The sequence below is a fragment of the Phragmites australis genome, chromosome 23 (assembly GCF_958298935.1).
Source record: "Phragmites australis chromosome 23, lpPhrAust1.1, whole genome shotgun sequence".
Taxonomy (NCBI): domain Eukaryota; kingdom Viridiplantae; phylum Streptophyta; class Magnoliopsida; order Poales; family Poaceae; genus Phragmites; species Phragmites australis.
Genome location: NC_084943.1, coordinates 2,241,932 through 2,259,400, shown reverse-complemented (window position 1 = coordinate 2,259,400; position 17,469 = coordinate 2,241,932). Strand labels below are relative to the sequence as shown.

General features: G+C 43.4%; 2 protein-coding genes across 3 annotated transcripts; one reads left to right on the top strand and one right to left on the bottom strand.

Annotated features, from left to right (window-relative positions):
* Positions 1 to 1,253: 1,253 nt before the first annotated feature.
* On the top strand, positions 1,254 to 3,788 carry LOC133906560 (uncharacterized). 2 transcript variants are annotated; one of them, XM_062348502.1, is made up of 7 exons: positions 1,254 to 1,476; positions 1,608 to 1,685; positions 2,008 to 2,114; positions 2,286 to 2,357; positions 2,983 to 3,084; positions 3,233 to 3,311; positions 3,500 to 3,788. In XM_062348502.1, the coding sequence occupies exons 1-7, from the start codon at positions 1,332 to 1,334 to the stop codon at positions 3,616 to 3,618; spliced, it is 702 nt and encodes a 233-aa protein (XP_062204486.1). In that variant the 5' UTR covers positions 1,254 to 1,331; the 3' UTR covers positions 3,619 to 3,788. The 2 variants fall into 2 exon arrangements, with proteins under 2 accessions (XP_062204486.1, XP_062204485.1); XM_062348501.1 differs by having other exon boundaries at positions 1,256 to 1,476; positions 2,280 to 2,357.
* A 520-nt stretch (positions 3,789 to 4,308) lies between these two features.
* Positions 4,309 to 8,534, bottom strand: LOC133906559 (vacuolar-sorting receptor 1-like). Its single transcript, XM_062348500.1, has 12 exons — positions 7,962 to 8,534; positions 6,740 to 7,429; positions 6,564 to 6,652; positions 6,410 to 6,479; positions 6,233 to 6,316; positions 6,036 to 6,112; positions 5,858 to 5,939; positions 5,632 to 5,714; positions 5,481 to 5,538; positions 5,171 to 5,299; positions 4,792 to 4,898; positions 4,309 to 4,702 (listed from the first exon to the last, which is right to left on the bottom strand). The coding sequence occupies exons 1-12, from the start codon at positions 8,326 to 8,328 to the stop codon at positions 4,610 to 4,612; spliced, it is 1,929 nt and encodes a 642-aa protein (XP_062204484.1). The 5' UTR covers positions 8,329 to 8,534; the 3' UTR covers positions 4,309 to 4,609.
* Positions 8,535 to 17,469: the final 8,935 nt, after the last annotated feature.

Sequence of the window (17,469 nt, the reverse complement as noted above, 5' to 3'; positions counted from 1 at the left end):
CAAAGGCAGTCGAGAAGACGAATCGTCATGAAATCAATGCTCACCTTAGCTTCTTGCTGAATCGGTAAACGATGATTGCATTATCGCTTACTTTGCCTTGTCGAATCCTCACTGAATCCTGCTGAAGGCTATATCCATACGAGGAGTGGGCTTATAGGCTGGGCTAAAATAGAGGTATAGCGCTCGCCATAATGGTCCATCCGTCACTGATTCAGATGCGCCCGTGTCCGTGTAAGAGACTGTTCCAGAACGGTTGAAGCGGCCGGCCGGAACCACGAGAGATTGATTCACTGGTGTTTGTGGCGTCAGAGAAGGCAAGTAGAAATCATCGGGAACCTACCCTGTGGCCACACGGGCATATGGATGCAAGTGCAGAGTGTTCACCTACCTCGCCAGAGTGCTCCTCTCGAACTCAACACTGTTGTTTCACCAATTTTAGAAGTACATAATGCACATAACACACGCGTGCTCGATTGAAAGCATGTGCCCCTGCTCCTCGTGGCCTTAGCTGCCTCCGATAATCTTACGGCCGGTGCGTGTATGCATGAGAACTTGGGTGCGATCGACTTGTACTTTAAAAAAATATTCGAGTCTTTCCTGTCCGATTGGGCCATGCCAGTTGTCAACTACCAATTACTATTTTTAGAAAATAAATAAACATCTAGCTATTTTCAATCACAAGATGCATACATCTAATAGTAGATTATTATAAAGTTACATCATATACCGCCAACATCGCAGAGAGGATAAAGAATCATAAAGCTTACAATCTATAACTACATAATCACTAACGTTTGACGAAGAGTTTTATTATCACCACTTGCAACAAATGACAAACCTTTAGAGACACTTTCCTTTCATCATTCCTATGTAGAAACCTCTATAACCTTAACCAGTAAGTATCTTTTAAAAATACGTACATGAATAGCATATTTTTTTTATGAAACACAATATCATTACGACAGAACCAAATCAACCAAAACATAACTATATTCCAATTAAGATTCTATTCTTCTTCTTAGCTCCTATCTTCTGTAACCAATTTCCGATTATACGTGGCACATTCCTCGGTTCCAGTGACCAATTACTATTTGATGAAGGCCTACTCTAGCAACCAGCAAGCAATGAAACTTTTGGGCCCTCTGATGGGCTCTAAGTTGAGTGAGCTACCTGGAAACACGAAAGAAAAAAAAAAGCTACGCCAATGACTTGTGGGCCTCATCTCCCAGGTGCCAGCAACACCACGGGCCTGCCTGCCTGCCTGCCTGCGTCATCCCTTCCTTATCGGCACCACCTCACCTGCGGTGCCAGGCGGGCTACGGAGCAAAGCAATGGCCGCTCTCCGCCACCTCGCCGCAGGCCCAACCTACCACCACCACCACCACCACGGCATCGCTGCTGCTGCCACCTCCTCCCTCCAGCTCCGCCGTGGGTCCTCCTGCCACCGCCTCGCGCCCCTCCGCTCCCGCTTCACCAGTAACTAACACCCTCTGCTCTCTCTTTCCTCTCAACCCACCATTTGTTCGACACTTTTTCTTGCACCGTCTGGGAGCATTCAGTTGCCCCCTTTTTTGTTTTCCTGGTAGCTCTGATTGCTCTTCTTGCAGGGGTTTATGCGCTCTCCAGCAATGACATCAGGGTCGGCACCAACGTCGAGGTCGATGGCGCGCCATGGAAGGTTCTAGGTAACAGCCATACGCCCGTTCTTCTGGTGCATTTCATTCTTGCTTCTGGAGGAGACACGGCAATCAATATACTAGCATAATTTGTGGAAATTAGGCCAATGTACCACTCCTTTCAACGATTCATGATTCACTGGTTGTTTTCTTTTGGGATTTCTTAAGAGGTAAAAGATGACACCTTTTTATTTAACATACCTCTGTGTAATTTACCTGTTTTATTTTTTGAGGAAAATGTGTAATTAACCTGTAACCTGAGCCTCTGCACAAAATGTCCGTCAAAATTGAGAGTCATGTGAGTCAATTTCTACTATCCATTCAACAACAGAATTTCTCCACGTTAAGCCTGGAAAAGGCGCTGCTTTTGTCAGGACCAAAATGCGCAATTATATCACCGGCAACACAGTTGAGAAAACCTTTCGAGCTGGAAGTACGGTAATCTCACCTCAAACTCACTGTTCTTCAGGATTTTTTTTTAGTGTGACTTATATGTGCCTGTGAATTATATATGCTACACCTTTGGCCTGTCATAGATCTTCTTTGCTTCACCAAATCATGTGCAATGTTCATTGTCTCTCCCTTATTTATTAAAATTTGCAGCTACAGGAGCCATCCCTTTCAAAGGAGACCAAGCAATTTACATACAAGGATGGCTCCCAGTTTGTGTTCATGGATCTGGTACACTCTTGAATTTTCACCGAAATAATTAGTGAAAGTACTTGCCAGTGTCAGCTGCGTAAATGTTTCTCGTATTTTTCTCATTGCATCGGTTGTTAGTGGTAAGCTTTATTTAGAGAGTTTTTAAGGGAGCTCTGGTAACTAAAGGATCTATTCTTCCTGGATATTAATGGTACGGCAGTGACTGACCACTTACCGCCACCTTTCAGTTTTCACCCAAAGCTGTCCCACTTCAACACCCCTGCCCCCCTTTTCTTAGATCATCTTTTATACCAAAATACTTGTTTGAAAAGTGAAAACCCACTAGGAACTGGGTTGTATAGAAATTAATGAAGTAATTTAGCATAATTTTTTTCTTAAGGGAGACCCCAAATTTTGATGTAAGAAGTTCTGAATAAAGGCAAGGAGATAGAGCTTTCAGCACAATAGTAAATTTCAGTTTCCTTTTCAGAAAAAAAAAAGAATTTTAGTTTTCTGCCTTCCCAGGACGCATGTTGTCTGAATGTAAACTAAGCCACTTTCATCTCTGAAATTGTGGTCAAATTAAAACTTGAAATCCTGCTAGATGTGAATAATTTCATTAATTTTTCTAGCTTACAATGCTCTTATTAATTTCCCTTTCCAGACGACATTTGAAGAAAGTCGGTTAAATGAAGCAGATGTTGGTGACAAGCAGAAATGGTTGAAAGAGGGCATGGACTGCAATTTACTGTACTGGAATGGAAAGGTATTTCCTATTTTCTTTTCTAATTGTTTGCTATTGAATTAACTAGTGAATTATCTTCTCATAATTTTCTGTAGTACGCTAGCTGATAGTGCGACATTTTCTTACACAGCAAAATATTTTTGGCCATTAATGGTGATAACTTTTGTAGATCATTGATTTCGACCTCCCCATCACTGTGAGGCTGACTGTAATTGATACTGACCCCGGGGCAGGCGATAGCGCACAAGGTACAGAATTCTCTAATCTCTAGTATGCTTCTACGAGAAGTTCCTGCTATTATTTAATCATGCATGTTGTAACAAAAGTAATCCCATGCAATCTAGTATTGAAGGGCACAACATTAAGTCGGCAATTTCTTTTCTGGTGGAACCTGACATCATCGGAATTGAAATCATGTTCGTACTGTATTTTGTAGGAGGAACGAAGCCTGCTACCCTGGAAACTGGAGCTGTTGTTACCGTGCCCTCTTTTGTGAACGTCGGCGATGATATTCTGGTTGATTCAAGAACTGGCCAGTATATGAACCGAGCGTAGACGATTGAAGAGGATGCTAGACATGAAGAGAGAATAGTTTTTTGTTCGCTCATTTTGGCCTATTCACCAATAGGAATGCTCGGCATCTTTTGCCCCATGAAAATTACATTTTCGTTGCATGTGATCCTCGAGACCAGGCATAAAAGAGAAATTCTGTCGAAATTTTCCAACTTGCGTCTCAAATTCCTCCGACTATGACAGTATACTGACCGGAGAAGCTGAGTATAGAACATTTATTCCTGTCCAAATAATCCTTTTTTTTTACCCTTTCACATTACATTCCAAAAGGCATCGTAAGATCCATCCTGATCAAACACATGCAACAGCTCCCCCTTCGGTATCCTTGGTAACTGGAACCCCCATGGGTCTGTCCTAAAATTGAGCTATTGCTGAGGCAACCGGCTTTAGACGCTTTTAGTATCGAAACCAAAATTCAATTAAGCAGAGTCAGTGTACAACTGAAGAAATAATCGGCACCAGCTCGGTGATCTCATATTTCAATATTCAGTTCCAGGATCAGATGCTGATAAATGGGCGATGCCTCAAGTATGCCAACATAAGGTTCCAGTTTCCTGCACTTACCAATACATAAATTTTTCAATCATTGGATGACCATGAACCAAACAATGATGGCAGGCACAATTTTCTGTTATGTTAGACACTCAACATGCGCTCAAATCCCTCTACTACTGACCAAAAACATGACTAAAGTACAGTCATGCCTGTCTTCCATCTCCTTTATTGGTGCTAAAAGAAAAGATGGGGAATTATTACTAAATAAGGCCATGTCACGGTACAACCTAACCATGTAACCACGCGAATACAAATCGATTTAGAAATTTACAGGAGGCTCTTGCTTTGCATGCTACACATACGATCGTTACGGTTATACACATCTAACACAAGTGTATATGCAGAAAACAAGCGTCCATTTCCTCTCTTCAAATCTGTGTCCATCCTCTTCGTAAGGGGAAGCTAGCTGTGTTGCTCTTCACATCTCAATATGATGAGAATGAATATCTCCTTGGTTGTCCAGGGGCATGTACTGAGCCATGATGGCACGGATCTCAGAATCCATGTACCTCTGTAGGCACAAGTAGCAAAAAACAGAATTAGATGACAGCCTAGAGTCATGAACAGATAATGAATCTGTACAAGCCGTTCATATCTTACCCGGATCCTGTACTTGTACACTGCATATCCTGCGATTCCTGCTGCCACAAGGCCAAAGAAGATGACCCACAAGAAGCTCCAGCCTACCTCTGTTGCTGCATTTTTGCCTGAGCACAATAAACGCCCAATTAGCATCACTCTAGTGTCAAGTCAATGTCTAGATTTATCATATTTGTTGCCATTTTTTAGCTTTCAAATGTCAATTATTGAAGAGAAAAAATCCCAATCATGATTTATGTGTCTCAAATAGATGACTAACCTGCAACTTGTGGTAACTTATGACCTCTAAGTCTCAATGATCAACTCAAGGACATAAATTCAACATGTGATTTGTGAGGCAATAATAAGTTAACTGTGTAAATGTACAAGAGCTACATACTTATGCATGTATCATGCTCCTTCATGTACAGCAAGCCTCCACTGCAGCCGCACTCATAGCTTCCCCATGTGTTCTTGCATTTGCATTCTTTGCACTGACATGCTGTCCTTTCCTTGCATTCATCAATATCTGTTACAAAATGTTTCACATCAGCATCACAACAAAGTGGAAAGGCTAAAGATACAAGATATGGTTTGACTGCGACAACCACTTCTGATGTGCTAATTCACATTTGTGCACTGAAGCATAAGTTGTGCGGGACGGGCAAGGACTTCTAAGAGCCTAATGGATTTCAGGAATTGACTCTTACCTTCACATTTGTGGGTACCATCACCTTTGAACCCATCCGGGCATTTACAGCCATCATCCTGTAGATTACGGACACCACAAATATAATTTTAGATTCCTATCAAAGATATGGCAGTTTTAAGGACAGCAAAAAAAATCAAACGGAAACTTACAGTGCAGGCAGAGTATGTCTGGCCATTCCTGGTCTCTTTCCAACATCCTCCATTGTTAATTTCACATCGCCCAGATCCCGAAGCTAAAATAACAAGGACACATGCTATAATTGAGAAGGCTCTAAAAAAAGCTATTCCCCAATTTTGCTGTGTTACTTAATACTAAAAGAATTTAAAAAGAAAAAAAAATGCCAACAAATGAATCTCTTGATGCCTTGTAGTGTACCTTCACAATGAGTGTAGCCATCGCCAACAAATTTTACACCTTTCACAACTGGACACTCACAAACTCTTCCACGGAAAGTATCCTTCATATACACCAAACAAGTATTATGCATAAGCTAAACAGAGCAAATATCTGATAATCAAGAATTTCGAGAAAAAAATAACACCACAGGAAGTACCTTGCATGCAGTGATGTTAGCAGCCTTATCTTGCCAACAGCCACCATTGTTCTCCAAGCACTCATTTGTTTGTATATCTAATTTGACATATGATGAATGTTAGATGCTTAAGAGCAAGTTGTCACGCAAGTTCCACTTGAAGCATAGATTAAAAAATGCAGTAAACATGGAAAAACTAGGGAAATCAATGCACCAACCTTCACTCAAGCAAACGGCAGGCTCAGTAGTTTCTCGAAAACCAGCACAAAGTGCTTTAAGAACTGCTCCTTTGTCAAGCTTCCCTGAGAAACAAAGATTCGGATAAGTTTACCTGGAAAATTGGTAATCTCAAATCAAATTTTTATAGTAGCTTTACAGGATAGAGGAGCACATACCTCTATATTGTCTATTGTTGATCACAAGAGTTGGTAAGATGGTGACATCACCACGAGAGCCCTTGCCAATCTATGCAAAGTGGTGGATGATAATTTATTCAGATCAACAGTAGGATGTATGGAAAATATCATGAATTTACATTGAAGCACTAACCTGTGCATCCTGTTCAGCTTTCAGAACAGGATTTTCTTCATCAGCATCTGGATCGCCGATACACTTGTCTATTGCTTTATGATCGAGGCCTGTAAATTATAAACCAATTCGGTACAACCACTGTGCGTCTGCACCTCACCACAAAACATAGGAAAACATATGTAAATACCACGTACCAAGTGACTTGATAACTCCATCAGCACACTCCTTTGTGTACTTCTTTTCCTTCATTGGGCACCGAATCGCAAAATCAGTAACATAGTCCCACCATAACCAAGGTTTCTTGTGCTCCTTAGCAACTTTAAACACACAAACTTGGCGCAAATTCTGGACCACCACATCTTTCCCATCATATCCTTTGCTAAAATCCTGTTCAGGGTCAGGTGCACAGTACCTCCCGTGATTGATGCACTGGGACTTGCACTGCTTGCTTAGAATGAAGGCCTCCGGGCAATACCAGGTAATGTAATGGGGAGTGAACTGTGTGTAGCCCTTCTTCTCAAGTACTTGTGCTGCTCCTTTAAAGTTCTTGACAAAGTCAATCTGGCTATCACATTTTGGGCCACATTCATCATTACTGTTGGTCCAAAATTCATACTCAACACGCTCATCAGGGTGGGGCAGGGCCTCCCTCCAATCCAAATTCACATTGACCATGTCACCGTTATCAATTGCTTTCTTGAGCCTGTCCCCGAAGCTTTTGGTTATGAGCGCTGAAGGAATAGTGATGTTCTCTAAATAGTCAGCCCTCCCGCTCTCTTCAGGGGTGTCCATTGTAATTAGAGGTTCATCCTTGTCATCAGCAACAAGGATTGCCGCTGCTCCAGCATTCTGTGCATTCCATGCCTTCTTTGTGAAGTAGCAATCTGAATAAAATAAACCAAACCATATTACACAATCAATTATATATATTGATTAACCGAGGGGAATGCAGCATCACACAACAGACAGATAATAGTGGTAAATAAACAACAAAATTGGTTGAAAATAAAATCAGTGGAACATCATAGGGAGGTAAATCAACATGACAGTTTCATAGGTACAACAAAATGCAGGAGGGCTTGACCGTAAGCTTTCAGTTTAAGGTCCCTTGCTGCACACATCTAACCACAGATTTGGTCGTTATACCAAATTGGGGTCAACGAACAGTCAACGTAATCAAATCATCGCATGACAAGATCAAATCTTCAACGTACCAAACTAAAGACCACAAGACCAAACAAAAAATGCCCCACTTGTGGTCAAACCTTCAAGTACACTATCCAATCTAATTAACTGGAGCTTATAAATACCTAGATAGATAATAATCGACGAAATCATACATGGATAACCTAACAGAGACCAACTACGAGAACCATAGTAGCAGGCAGAAGAAGAAATTTTTCTAATTTTGCTGACCTCCCCTGTCGACGAGCAAGAAAGTGGGGAAAGCCCCCGGCTTGGCCTTGTAGGAGATGTCGAAATCGTCGAAGCTCTTGCACGCCTTCTTGTTGGCCTTGGGGTAGGCAACGAACCCGACCATGGTGCCGCCGTACTGGGGCACGCCGAAGTTGCCAATGGCGCACTCGTAGGTGCCCTTGAGATCGTCGGGCGCCGTCACCTTGAGGCTGTTCTTCTCCACCACGAACCTCCCGTGGCAGCAACCCAGCAGGAACGCCGCACACAGCAGTAACCGCAGCATCGTGCCGGCGGATCGGAACCCCATGCTCCAATCCACGGCGGAACCTTGCAATTGGCGACACCCAGCTAGGGATTGGATTGACATCTACGGTTCGATCGGCGCAAGAAAAGACCAATCTTGGGGATTGTGCGTGCGAAGAAAGCGGCGGAAAACGGCGGAGAGGAGCGGAAAGATTGGATTACGGCGGGGGAGAGTGTTGGAGACAGAAAGAAGGTTCTACACTACTCGGATGGAGGAGTTGGAGCCGGAGAGAATAAAGAGAAGTGGGGAAGGAGACGGAGACAATGCGGAACCAAGAAGAGCACGGAAACAACGTGTTGTTCATGTCGTGCAGGTTCACACCCGGGGTGTGTTTTTCACCGCGTCTCTCCCATCCTGACTCAATAGAGAGTAGAATCTAAAAAAATCTATTTAATTGTTTATATTTACTGTTACGGTCTCATCTAATTAGTGCAAATATATCATCTCATTCTGATCAGAAACGAGTTTCACTCTGCAGCCTGACTCAGCAGGTGTAAACTCAACATCCGCTTATGCAAGTGGATCTACTTGTTAATGTTATAAAATTATCTTTATACGAGTAATCAAACACAATCTTGATTTTTGCATCTGCTCATACGATATCATATTCAATCAATTAAACAAAAATTCGGCTCAGTCTGTTCAGACAAATACAACCAACAAAACACTCTTCTTTTTAACAAATTTACTCCACTCAACCTGCTAATACAATGCAGCTTACGAAATTTTGTCTGGGAAACAAACCCACATAAGCGCCGGTGCTGCAAGGGCAAATCCACTCGAGACTCTAGAGCCAGGACCAGACTAGTACTGTATTGTATGGATTTTTTTTTCTAAACCTGTTTGTTGGATAGTTTACGGACAATACCTATTTGTATTGTCTTCCCCTTTCCACCCTTCCTAGTTCATAACCCCGAAGGGAGCAATCACAAGCCGAAGACTGATTAGTTGCCACCTCCTGGAGCTTCTTGCCGCCGACCGCCCTCCTCTCCCTCACTGTCTCTGACCTAGGTGAGGTTCCCCATCCCCTCCTCAAATGTTGCTGGTGCAAGCTCAAAAGTAGCTAAAATGAAAGTAGATGTTGCAGGACCCTCTGCTAGTGTAGAACAAGCAGGAGCCAGCTCTGAAACAGGTGTGATAGCAGGAAGTAGTGGATCATTATCATCATCACCAAAAGCTAAAATGTCGCTTTTTCCAAATATGTTTTTACTCATCTCTTGATCACCTGCACACTCAAGAGTAGGGCTAGCACAAGGGGTTAATTTATCAAATATCATATCACTTGACTCTATGATGGTGTTAGTGTCAAGATTATAAACTGTCGGTGTATCAGGAACCAAGGGTCCCTGAGTCCTGAGACCGAGCCGACCATCCGCCACGCGTCACCATCCCGCGAGGTCCGCCCTGCGAGATAAGAAGAAGCTAAGTCCCGAGAGAAGGTGCTCGGGGCCGCCGCCTCTGGTTCCCGAGCACCCCAGTTCCCCGATGATCCGCGGAGTCAAAGTGCCGGGAAGGAAGTGCTCGAGAGAGAGTGCTCGGGGCTGCACGTGGCAGCCCCCGAGGACTCGGTTTCCCCGAAGGTTTCCTCCAGTGCTCGGGAGAGAGTGCTCGGGGCTGCACGTGGCAGCCCCTGAGGACTCGGTTCCCCGAAAGGTTTCCCCCAGTGCTCGGGAGAGAGTGCTCGGGGCTACACGTGGCAGCCCCCGAGGACTCGGTTCCCCGAAGGTCCCACCGGAGTGCTCAAGAGAGAGTGCTCGGAGCTGCACGTGGCAGCCCCCGAGGACTCGGTTCCCCGAAGGTTCGCGCAAGATCGTTCGACGACCCAAAGGGTCCCCTCGCCGGGGTGTCAGCCAGTCAAAGACACGAATGCCGCATTTAATAGGCACGCGCGGCCTGACATCCTGATATCCTGACATTCTCAGCTGCCCACGCCCTAGTGTCAGACCCTGCCATGCTCTGGCAGGGGGGCGTGGGTCCATTAAATGCACGGGTCCCGTCCCGTTTCACCCGGGTGCCTCGGGATAACGTTGCCAGAATCGAAGCGCTCCACCTGCCACCCTGCCCCGGCAGAAGAATAAGACAGGGTGGGCGCATCGGGCACCTCTGCGGCTGCCCGGTGGGCCCTCTTAATGGCGCCAGAGGACCTCCACAGTGGCGGGTGGTCGGATGCACGCCGCAATTTTCCACCGCCCCTGTCACTTCGTCAAGACGGAATGATGACGCCTTTCTCCGTGGCACCTTGGCACGTGCGCCCCCTCTTTCCCATTCAGGATAAGTCGAGGTCAGCGCGCCTATAAAAGAAAAGGATGGAGAATACAACGCATAACGCTCACAGCTCACAACACACGACTCACGACTCATCCTTGAAGAATTCCGCCTCAGATCCGGAAGCCCTCAAGAAGCACCCGAAGCCCAGATCAAAAGACGAAGAACATCACAAACAAGCTCAAGCCAAGCTAGAACACGAGAGCCTCAAGCTCTCTGTAGACAGCTCACCCCTATAACTAGATACATCCTTGAAGAATTCCCCTCAAGGATAGATATAGCACTCACACAGGAGTAGGGTGTTACGCCTCCGTGCGGCCCGAACCTGTCTAAACCCCGGTGCACCCATCTTTCTCGCACTAGGACGATCATCTCCCACCAGCCACTGCATTTATTTCTGTTCCTATTTATTTCCCAGACAAGCTCGTTCAGGATCATCCCCCCAGCCGAATCTCTAAAAAGGGGTCTCTCGGGATCCCTGCGACAGGAGTTCATCCTCCGACATAAACCCTGATAAAATAACTATGAAGATAATAATCCAAGAAAATCCTATCCGAAAAGCACTACTCAAATTTGTCAATGTTACCATGCTTTAGTATAAAGTAATGACATCCAAAAACTCTCAAATGAGAAAACTTCGGCTTCCTGCCAAAGCACAACTCATAAGAAGTCACATTCAAAATCGAGCGCAAGAAAATCCAATTGGAGATATAGTAAGCTGTGCTAATAGCCTCTGCCCAAAACTTCCTACGAGTTCTAGGCTCATCAAGCATCATCCTAGCCATCTCAACCAATTCTTTTTTCAACTACGCCATTCTACCGAGAAACGCGTGGGGCAGAAAATTAATGCTCAATGTTATGTTCAAGATAGAAAGTATCAAATAGATAGTTCTTGAACTCGGTGCCATTATCACTATGAATTGCTTTCAATACATCAGAGGGTTCCTTGAATAATCTCAAAGCTAAGCTATGAAAATATGAGAATACTTCATCCTTGCTCACAAGAAAGAAGACCCAAGAGTAGTGAGAGTAATCATCAACAATGACAAGTACATACCACTTCTCACCCGCCGAACGAACTCGGGAGGGACCAACCGTGTACATATGGAGAAGCTCCTAGTTGTTCAGTTATCACCAGATTGACTGGTGAGTAGGGATGAAAATGGACGGGAACGGTCGAGAAAACCTTTTACTGTTTTCACTTTCACATTTTCTCACCTAGACAGAAATGAAAACAGGAAAATCAGAAACAAAAATGAACATGGGATTGCCGGATATACGAAAACGAACCAATTCAAACAAAAATATATCGGTACATGATAAAAATCAGTGATTAAAATCGGGAAGACCGAACCTCACCAAGTGCAATGGAGCATACCCTGCTCCTCAATATGATTTTCTCGGAGAGCAATGAATTGGCACCAGCTCTGATTTGTTGACCGGTCCAAAAATAAAGATTGTATAAGCAATCTAGTTACTCCTAATTTGGTTTTTATGTTGTAAATTGATGTTAAAGCTAAGTCCTTGCTCGCTCAACGATTAGAAGTATGCTAAGTTACATGCATATAAGACGACGGACACGAAAAGGACATGAAGCACGTATTATTGTATTACGCACATACGTGCAGGATAGTGACTCTAATCAGCGAGAGTCCGAGACGGTATAAAGACGAGATAAAAATGGCTTTTGTCGAATAAAAATGGGATTCTGAGAAAATGGGCGGGATGAGGCCTCACCCTTTTTCAGCCCCGTTTTCGGACATCACTGTATCGTTTCTGTCCTGTTCCTACGTAAGAACCGGAAAAACATAAACGGTTGGAAAAAACGAGAAACAGTCATGGGACAGGATATGATATTCCTGTACCGCTTTCATCCCTATTAGTGAGTGAGAGGTGGTAATCATCTTGCCATACCGACAAGAAGTGCAAACAAGGTTCTTCTCAAATTTGAGCTTAGACAATCCCCGAATCAGGCCTAGGGTACTCAAACGAGAAAGCAAATCAAAACTCATGTGTCATAGCCTCCTATACCATATCCAAGGCTCAGAAGAGGGTTGCGCAACTAAACACCGAGAAGAACTAAAAGACTCAGAAAAATTGGCTCCAAAAACTCTCCAAATCTGAGAAATCCAGCAAATCAAAGCTCCTGAAGAATCAAGAATCCGAAAAGCATCACGCTTGAAATGCACTTTCAAGTTCTCATCTAACAGCTGAAATATGGAAAGCAAATTGTATCTCAGATGCTCCACCAAGGCCACATCTTTGAGAGTGAAACTCTCATTTGCCTTTACCATATATTTGGCCTTCACTCTTCCTTTTATATCATCCCCGAATGTGATGTACTCATATCGCTTCATCGGGGTGAAACTGGAGAACCATGATAAATCTCCGGTCATATGGCACAAACAACCGGAGTCAATGAGCTACTTGTTCTGCAGTCCTCCACATACCACCTACATAATAGAAGAATAGTAGGTGGATGGCTCAGTACTGGGATTAGATAGAAACATCTTAGGAATCCAGTACTGGGTCATCCACTCTGAAGCAGTAAAAGTAGGTGCATGTAAATCAATACTCTCATGCTAGGGATGAATACCACGATGAGAAAAACATGGTCCGCCAAAGTACTGTGACTCAAAGCTCCTGACACGTGAACCAAAACCATATGAATAATGGTAAGATCCACGCCGCGCACCAACTCTAGGAGGAAACTGAAGAGCGCCAGAAACTCATAAGTAAGAGTGAGGAAAATGCTCATGTGCACCAAAACAGGGACGGTACATGTCTCAAGTACTCCACTCCCACTCACGCTGTTTATCTCTTCTACGGTGAAAGCAAAACCCAACTAGATGACCCTCTCTCTAGCAGTAGGTGCAATGATAGCGTCTCTCAAGAACTTGACTACCAGTCACTCTAGACTCTCTCACTGGAGCTCGCATCTTAAGCTGTGGAGCTCTCTTGAGTTGTGGTGTGGGTTTCTTCTCGGTGAGTTATGGTGTGAGTTTCTTTTTCATGGGTTATGGTATGGTATTGATCTTGAACTTTTCAGCTTCTAGGGTAGTAGGTGTGGTGATAACAGTCTTATCAACCCTATTGTAAGCCACCCTCTCAAAACCTAGCCCGAGAGCCAAACCTGCCTTATCGGCACACATTTTGGTCTTGCTCAAGATCAAATACACTTTATCCTTACCTTCTGAGCACTTCTTCACAAGAGAAATGAGGTACTCATTCTCAGCCATGAGCTTCTGATCTTTCTCTCTTACCTAGCTGAGTTTGTCTTTAAAGACTATGCAGGTGTAACAGTTCGACTGCACATTCTTAGAACACTTAGCACTCTCCAATCTAAACTCTAGCTCTTGAATGTGTTTGGCTTTCAGTTCAATATCCTTTGTGAGTAAAGGATAATTATTGCAAGCGCCTAAAAGGGTAGGTCTAGATTTCTCCTCAAGGAGCTTCTTCTCAGCAATCTCAAGCCGACTGACAACTTGAGCATACAGAGTCTGAAGCTCAGCAAGTTCAGACATGACAACCAAATAATTCTCACACTCCTCATCTTTTGCCCTAGATCTAAGCAAAGCGACCTCAGTCGACACAGACTCATACCTCGGCCTAAGCTCCTTCAACTCACGAACTGTTTTTCTTAAGTAACCTATCATGTCTGACAAGAGCATCATTCAGGGTATCAATTTGAGCAGAAAGCTGGTCGTAGGAAGGCAATACCTCAAAGGGATCAAGCTCGGGGTCATTGTCGTTGTCGTCCTCCTGAAGCAAAGGCCAGTGAAGTTCTTATCCTTCTTATTGTTCTTCACTAGCTGTTCCTCCTCCTTCGAGTTCTCATCTTCGCTTGAGGAAGTGTTGATGTCGCTGAGAGCCGCCACAAGTGTCCGTGACGCCACCTTAGCCGTCTTCTTGGCCATCTTGTTGCGGTTCTTGAAGAAGAGCTTCTTGTTCTTCTTGTGCTTGTCATGGTCGTGGTTGCGGTCTTCCTTCTTCTTGAGCTTGGGATAGTTCGCCTTGAAGTGAGTGGTGTCACCACACTCAAAATAAGCACGAGAACCGCCTCTCCTCCGGTCTCATTGGTTGTTGTAGAAGCGAGTGAACTTCTTGATGATCAAGGCAAGATCCTCATCATCAAGCGCATTCATCTGCTCCTCTGTAATAGAGATCAAGGAAGACAAAGAAAATCCACCAGTTGAGAGGTTAGCACAACAAAGATCAACTCTAGCTTGACTACCACTGGTAGGTCCTGAAATCAACGTCATGTTCTGAAACAGGGGGTTTCATACACCTATTCTAGCTGCCTTAGCTATTTCTGTGAATTTTAGGTTGCTGAAGAGTTCAACACAACTCAATGTGTCATAATTGGATAACTCCTCAATACTAGAGATTTTTACTTCCTATATACTACAGTCAAGAGCATAGAGAAGCTTGATATCCCTCTCATGGCCGGAATAAGGCAAAACCCTAGTGGATATAAGATTGCTAAAAATTTCATCAAATCTTGCAAACATAGTATAGAAAGACTCTCTGGGGCTCTGTACGGACATCTGATATTCCTGATTGTACATGCTCTGGTGTCGTGTCTTGATCTGGTTGGTACCCTCATGAAAGATACTAAGAGTAGACTAGATCTCTCTAGCAGTACAGAGGTGATGTACTCTATCAAACTTATTACGACTCAGGCCAGCGAATAATATATTTCTAGCCTTATTGTTGGCTTCATATTGTTCAATCTGGACCTAAGAAGTGCGATTGGAATCTCATAGTTAGAGTCTATAATTTCCCATATAGCACTTTCTTGGCTTAAAAGATCAACCTCCTTGCGCACATTCTAGTATGAAAAATCATGACCTTCAAATAAAGGGTTCTTCACATGTCTTTCCATTGTCGCCTACAGATCACAAAGCCGGTTAAGGTCAACAAGTAATCAAATCAACTCTGATAACAATTGTATGACCGAGAATGGTGACTAGAGGGAGGGTGAATAGGCGCCTTACTAACTTCTTGGATGGTATATTCCTAATCTTTCACCCAACACGCTTCAAAACAACATGCGAAAGCAAAAACTCAAGAGAAACACGTTGCACCAAAAGATCCTCTAAGAAAGCATGGCTCTCATAGATGGAATTGAACACTAGGTTCCATTGAAAACCAATCCATGAGTCATCGCACACAAAAGCTTGCAATTTGAGAAAGAAACACTTAAATCTAAGGAGATAGTCATCGGATGAAGAAACTCTTCAAGTTGATGATTTAGATGCTAGGGAATTCAAGACCAATTCTGAAAGTGAATTTGATATCTCTAGCAAAAAGAAGAACCACTTCAACATGGTGAAAAATTCCAGCTCTCAAGCCAAAACAAAAATCACAACAAAAACCGAGAAACTTGCAACAAATTAAGGGAGCCAATAAAGAAAAACTAGAAGGATATGAACATAAGCACAAGAGGAAACATAAACTTCATTTCTTGCAGATAAACACCATATTTTTGGTGAATTACAAAGTATTTTTGCATATAAAAGCTCTCATCTAATACATAAGCTAAACACCCATCTCTCTCTCTCCTAAAACCCAAACACACAACTCTCAAATAGATGGCTCAAAGGGTGCAACTAGCTCTTCTCCTCTATTTATAGCATAGATTCCGTGACCCTTAAGTTTCCTATATTATTCTCAAAATGCCCCTCTATTTTAATACATTCCTACCTACCACGGAGAACATTTGTGTCCATCTTTTTCCTAGTCAATCGGATGGTTGTGGCGCCTTCAAGGCTTAACTTCGTCTCGATGCAATCTTCGCGATGATGCTACATGCACTCCTCATTTCCATGGTTTTGAGGTCAAACCGCGAAACTGCCTTGCACGCTTCTCAAAGCATAGCTCACAACCACTTTATTACACCTTAAGCAAGCGACCTGATATCGACACGTATATTCTGTCTTGCGATCTTAACCGCCAGCAAGTCTCTCCCGTTCCCGATCCATCGGATCACCTTGTCATTTGCACCGGCATCCCTTTCGCTCGACTTTGTCAACACGTCGTCTTCATTCACCTTTCCATGCTTTGCTTGCTCTCCATGTGTACAACTAGGATCACCCTTTACTCTACCCCACCCCCTTGATCGTCCGGCACCAAGCACGACGCTTAGCCCCGATCATCCCGCTGTCGACTGTTAAGTTACATCATCAAATACACACCATGAGATAATCAAACACGTATATCTAACTCTATAGTTAAGTACAAAGTCCAATTAGCCATCACCAAAATCTCTATTTAAACACATCACACAGAAAACGTGAACACCGGATGATCTGACGTGTATTTCCCTCTAATCACCGAACCATCCGGTGCTTGTAATTCTAACTCCACTAAAAACTTTCTAGAAAATCCTTCGGCGAAGCATCCGATGTACACTCCTCCATCGCCAAACCATCCGGTGAGTGCAACCCGCCAGATAAGATATTTTGCAACCTTTCTAGAACAAATGCTCCAGTGAGGCATCCGACATTTACATGGATTTTCTCTTCTGAGTCAAAACTCTCCGGTGTGAAATCTTCCTGAGCGTCGAACCATCCGACATGTTTATGTATAAATTTTCTAACGTCGGATCATCCGGTGAATGCAAATTTTTTTGACTCAGAAACAAAAACGTCAACTTCATTTTCTCTGCAACTTTAGTCAGTAATGATCATAATTACAATATATAGATATGCTCATACAATTCCACGAATCATTAAATCAAATCAATAATATTATTAACCGCTCATCATATATAAATTAAGATATATTTTAATTTAATTTCTCAAATAATCAGAGCGGCACCTGATATCTAGAGAGAGATTAGTTCGTGCGATCCATCGAATAATACCAACTTGCTGCTGCGTACTTTATTTAGTTTGCTACATTACTTAATTATTGCCAGGAGCTCATTCTGTCACG

Excerpts from the sequence above, each read along its gene's own strand:
- LOC133906560 (XM_062348501.1), top strand. The coding sequence starts at position 1,332 with ATGGCCGCTCTCCGCCACCTCGCCGCAGGCCCAACCTACCACCACCAC. Across the intron at positions 1,477-1,607 it reads CCTCCGCTCCCGCTTCACCA|GGGTTTATGCGCTCTCCAGC; the intron begins GTAACTAACACC and ends CTCTTCTTGCAG. Across the intron at positions 1,686-2,007 it reads CGCGCCATGGAAGGTTCTAG|AATTTCTCCACGTTAAGCCT; the intron begins GTAACAGCCATA and ends ATTCAACAACAG.
- LOC133906559 (XM_062348500.1), bottom strand. The coding sequence starts at position 8,328 with ATGTCAATCCAATCCCTAGCTGGGTGTCGCCAATTGCAAGGTTCCGCC. Across the intron at positions 7,430-7,961 it reads CTTGCTCGTCGACAGGGGAG|ATTGCTACTTCACAAAGAAG; the intron begins GTCAGCAAAATT and ends TATTTTATTCAG. Across the intron at positions 5,940-6,035 it reads CTAACATCACTGCATGCAAG|GATACTTTCCGTGGAAGAGT; the intron begins GTACTTCCTGTG and ends GTGTATATGAAG.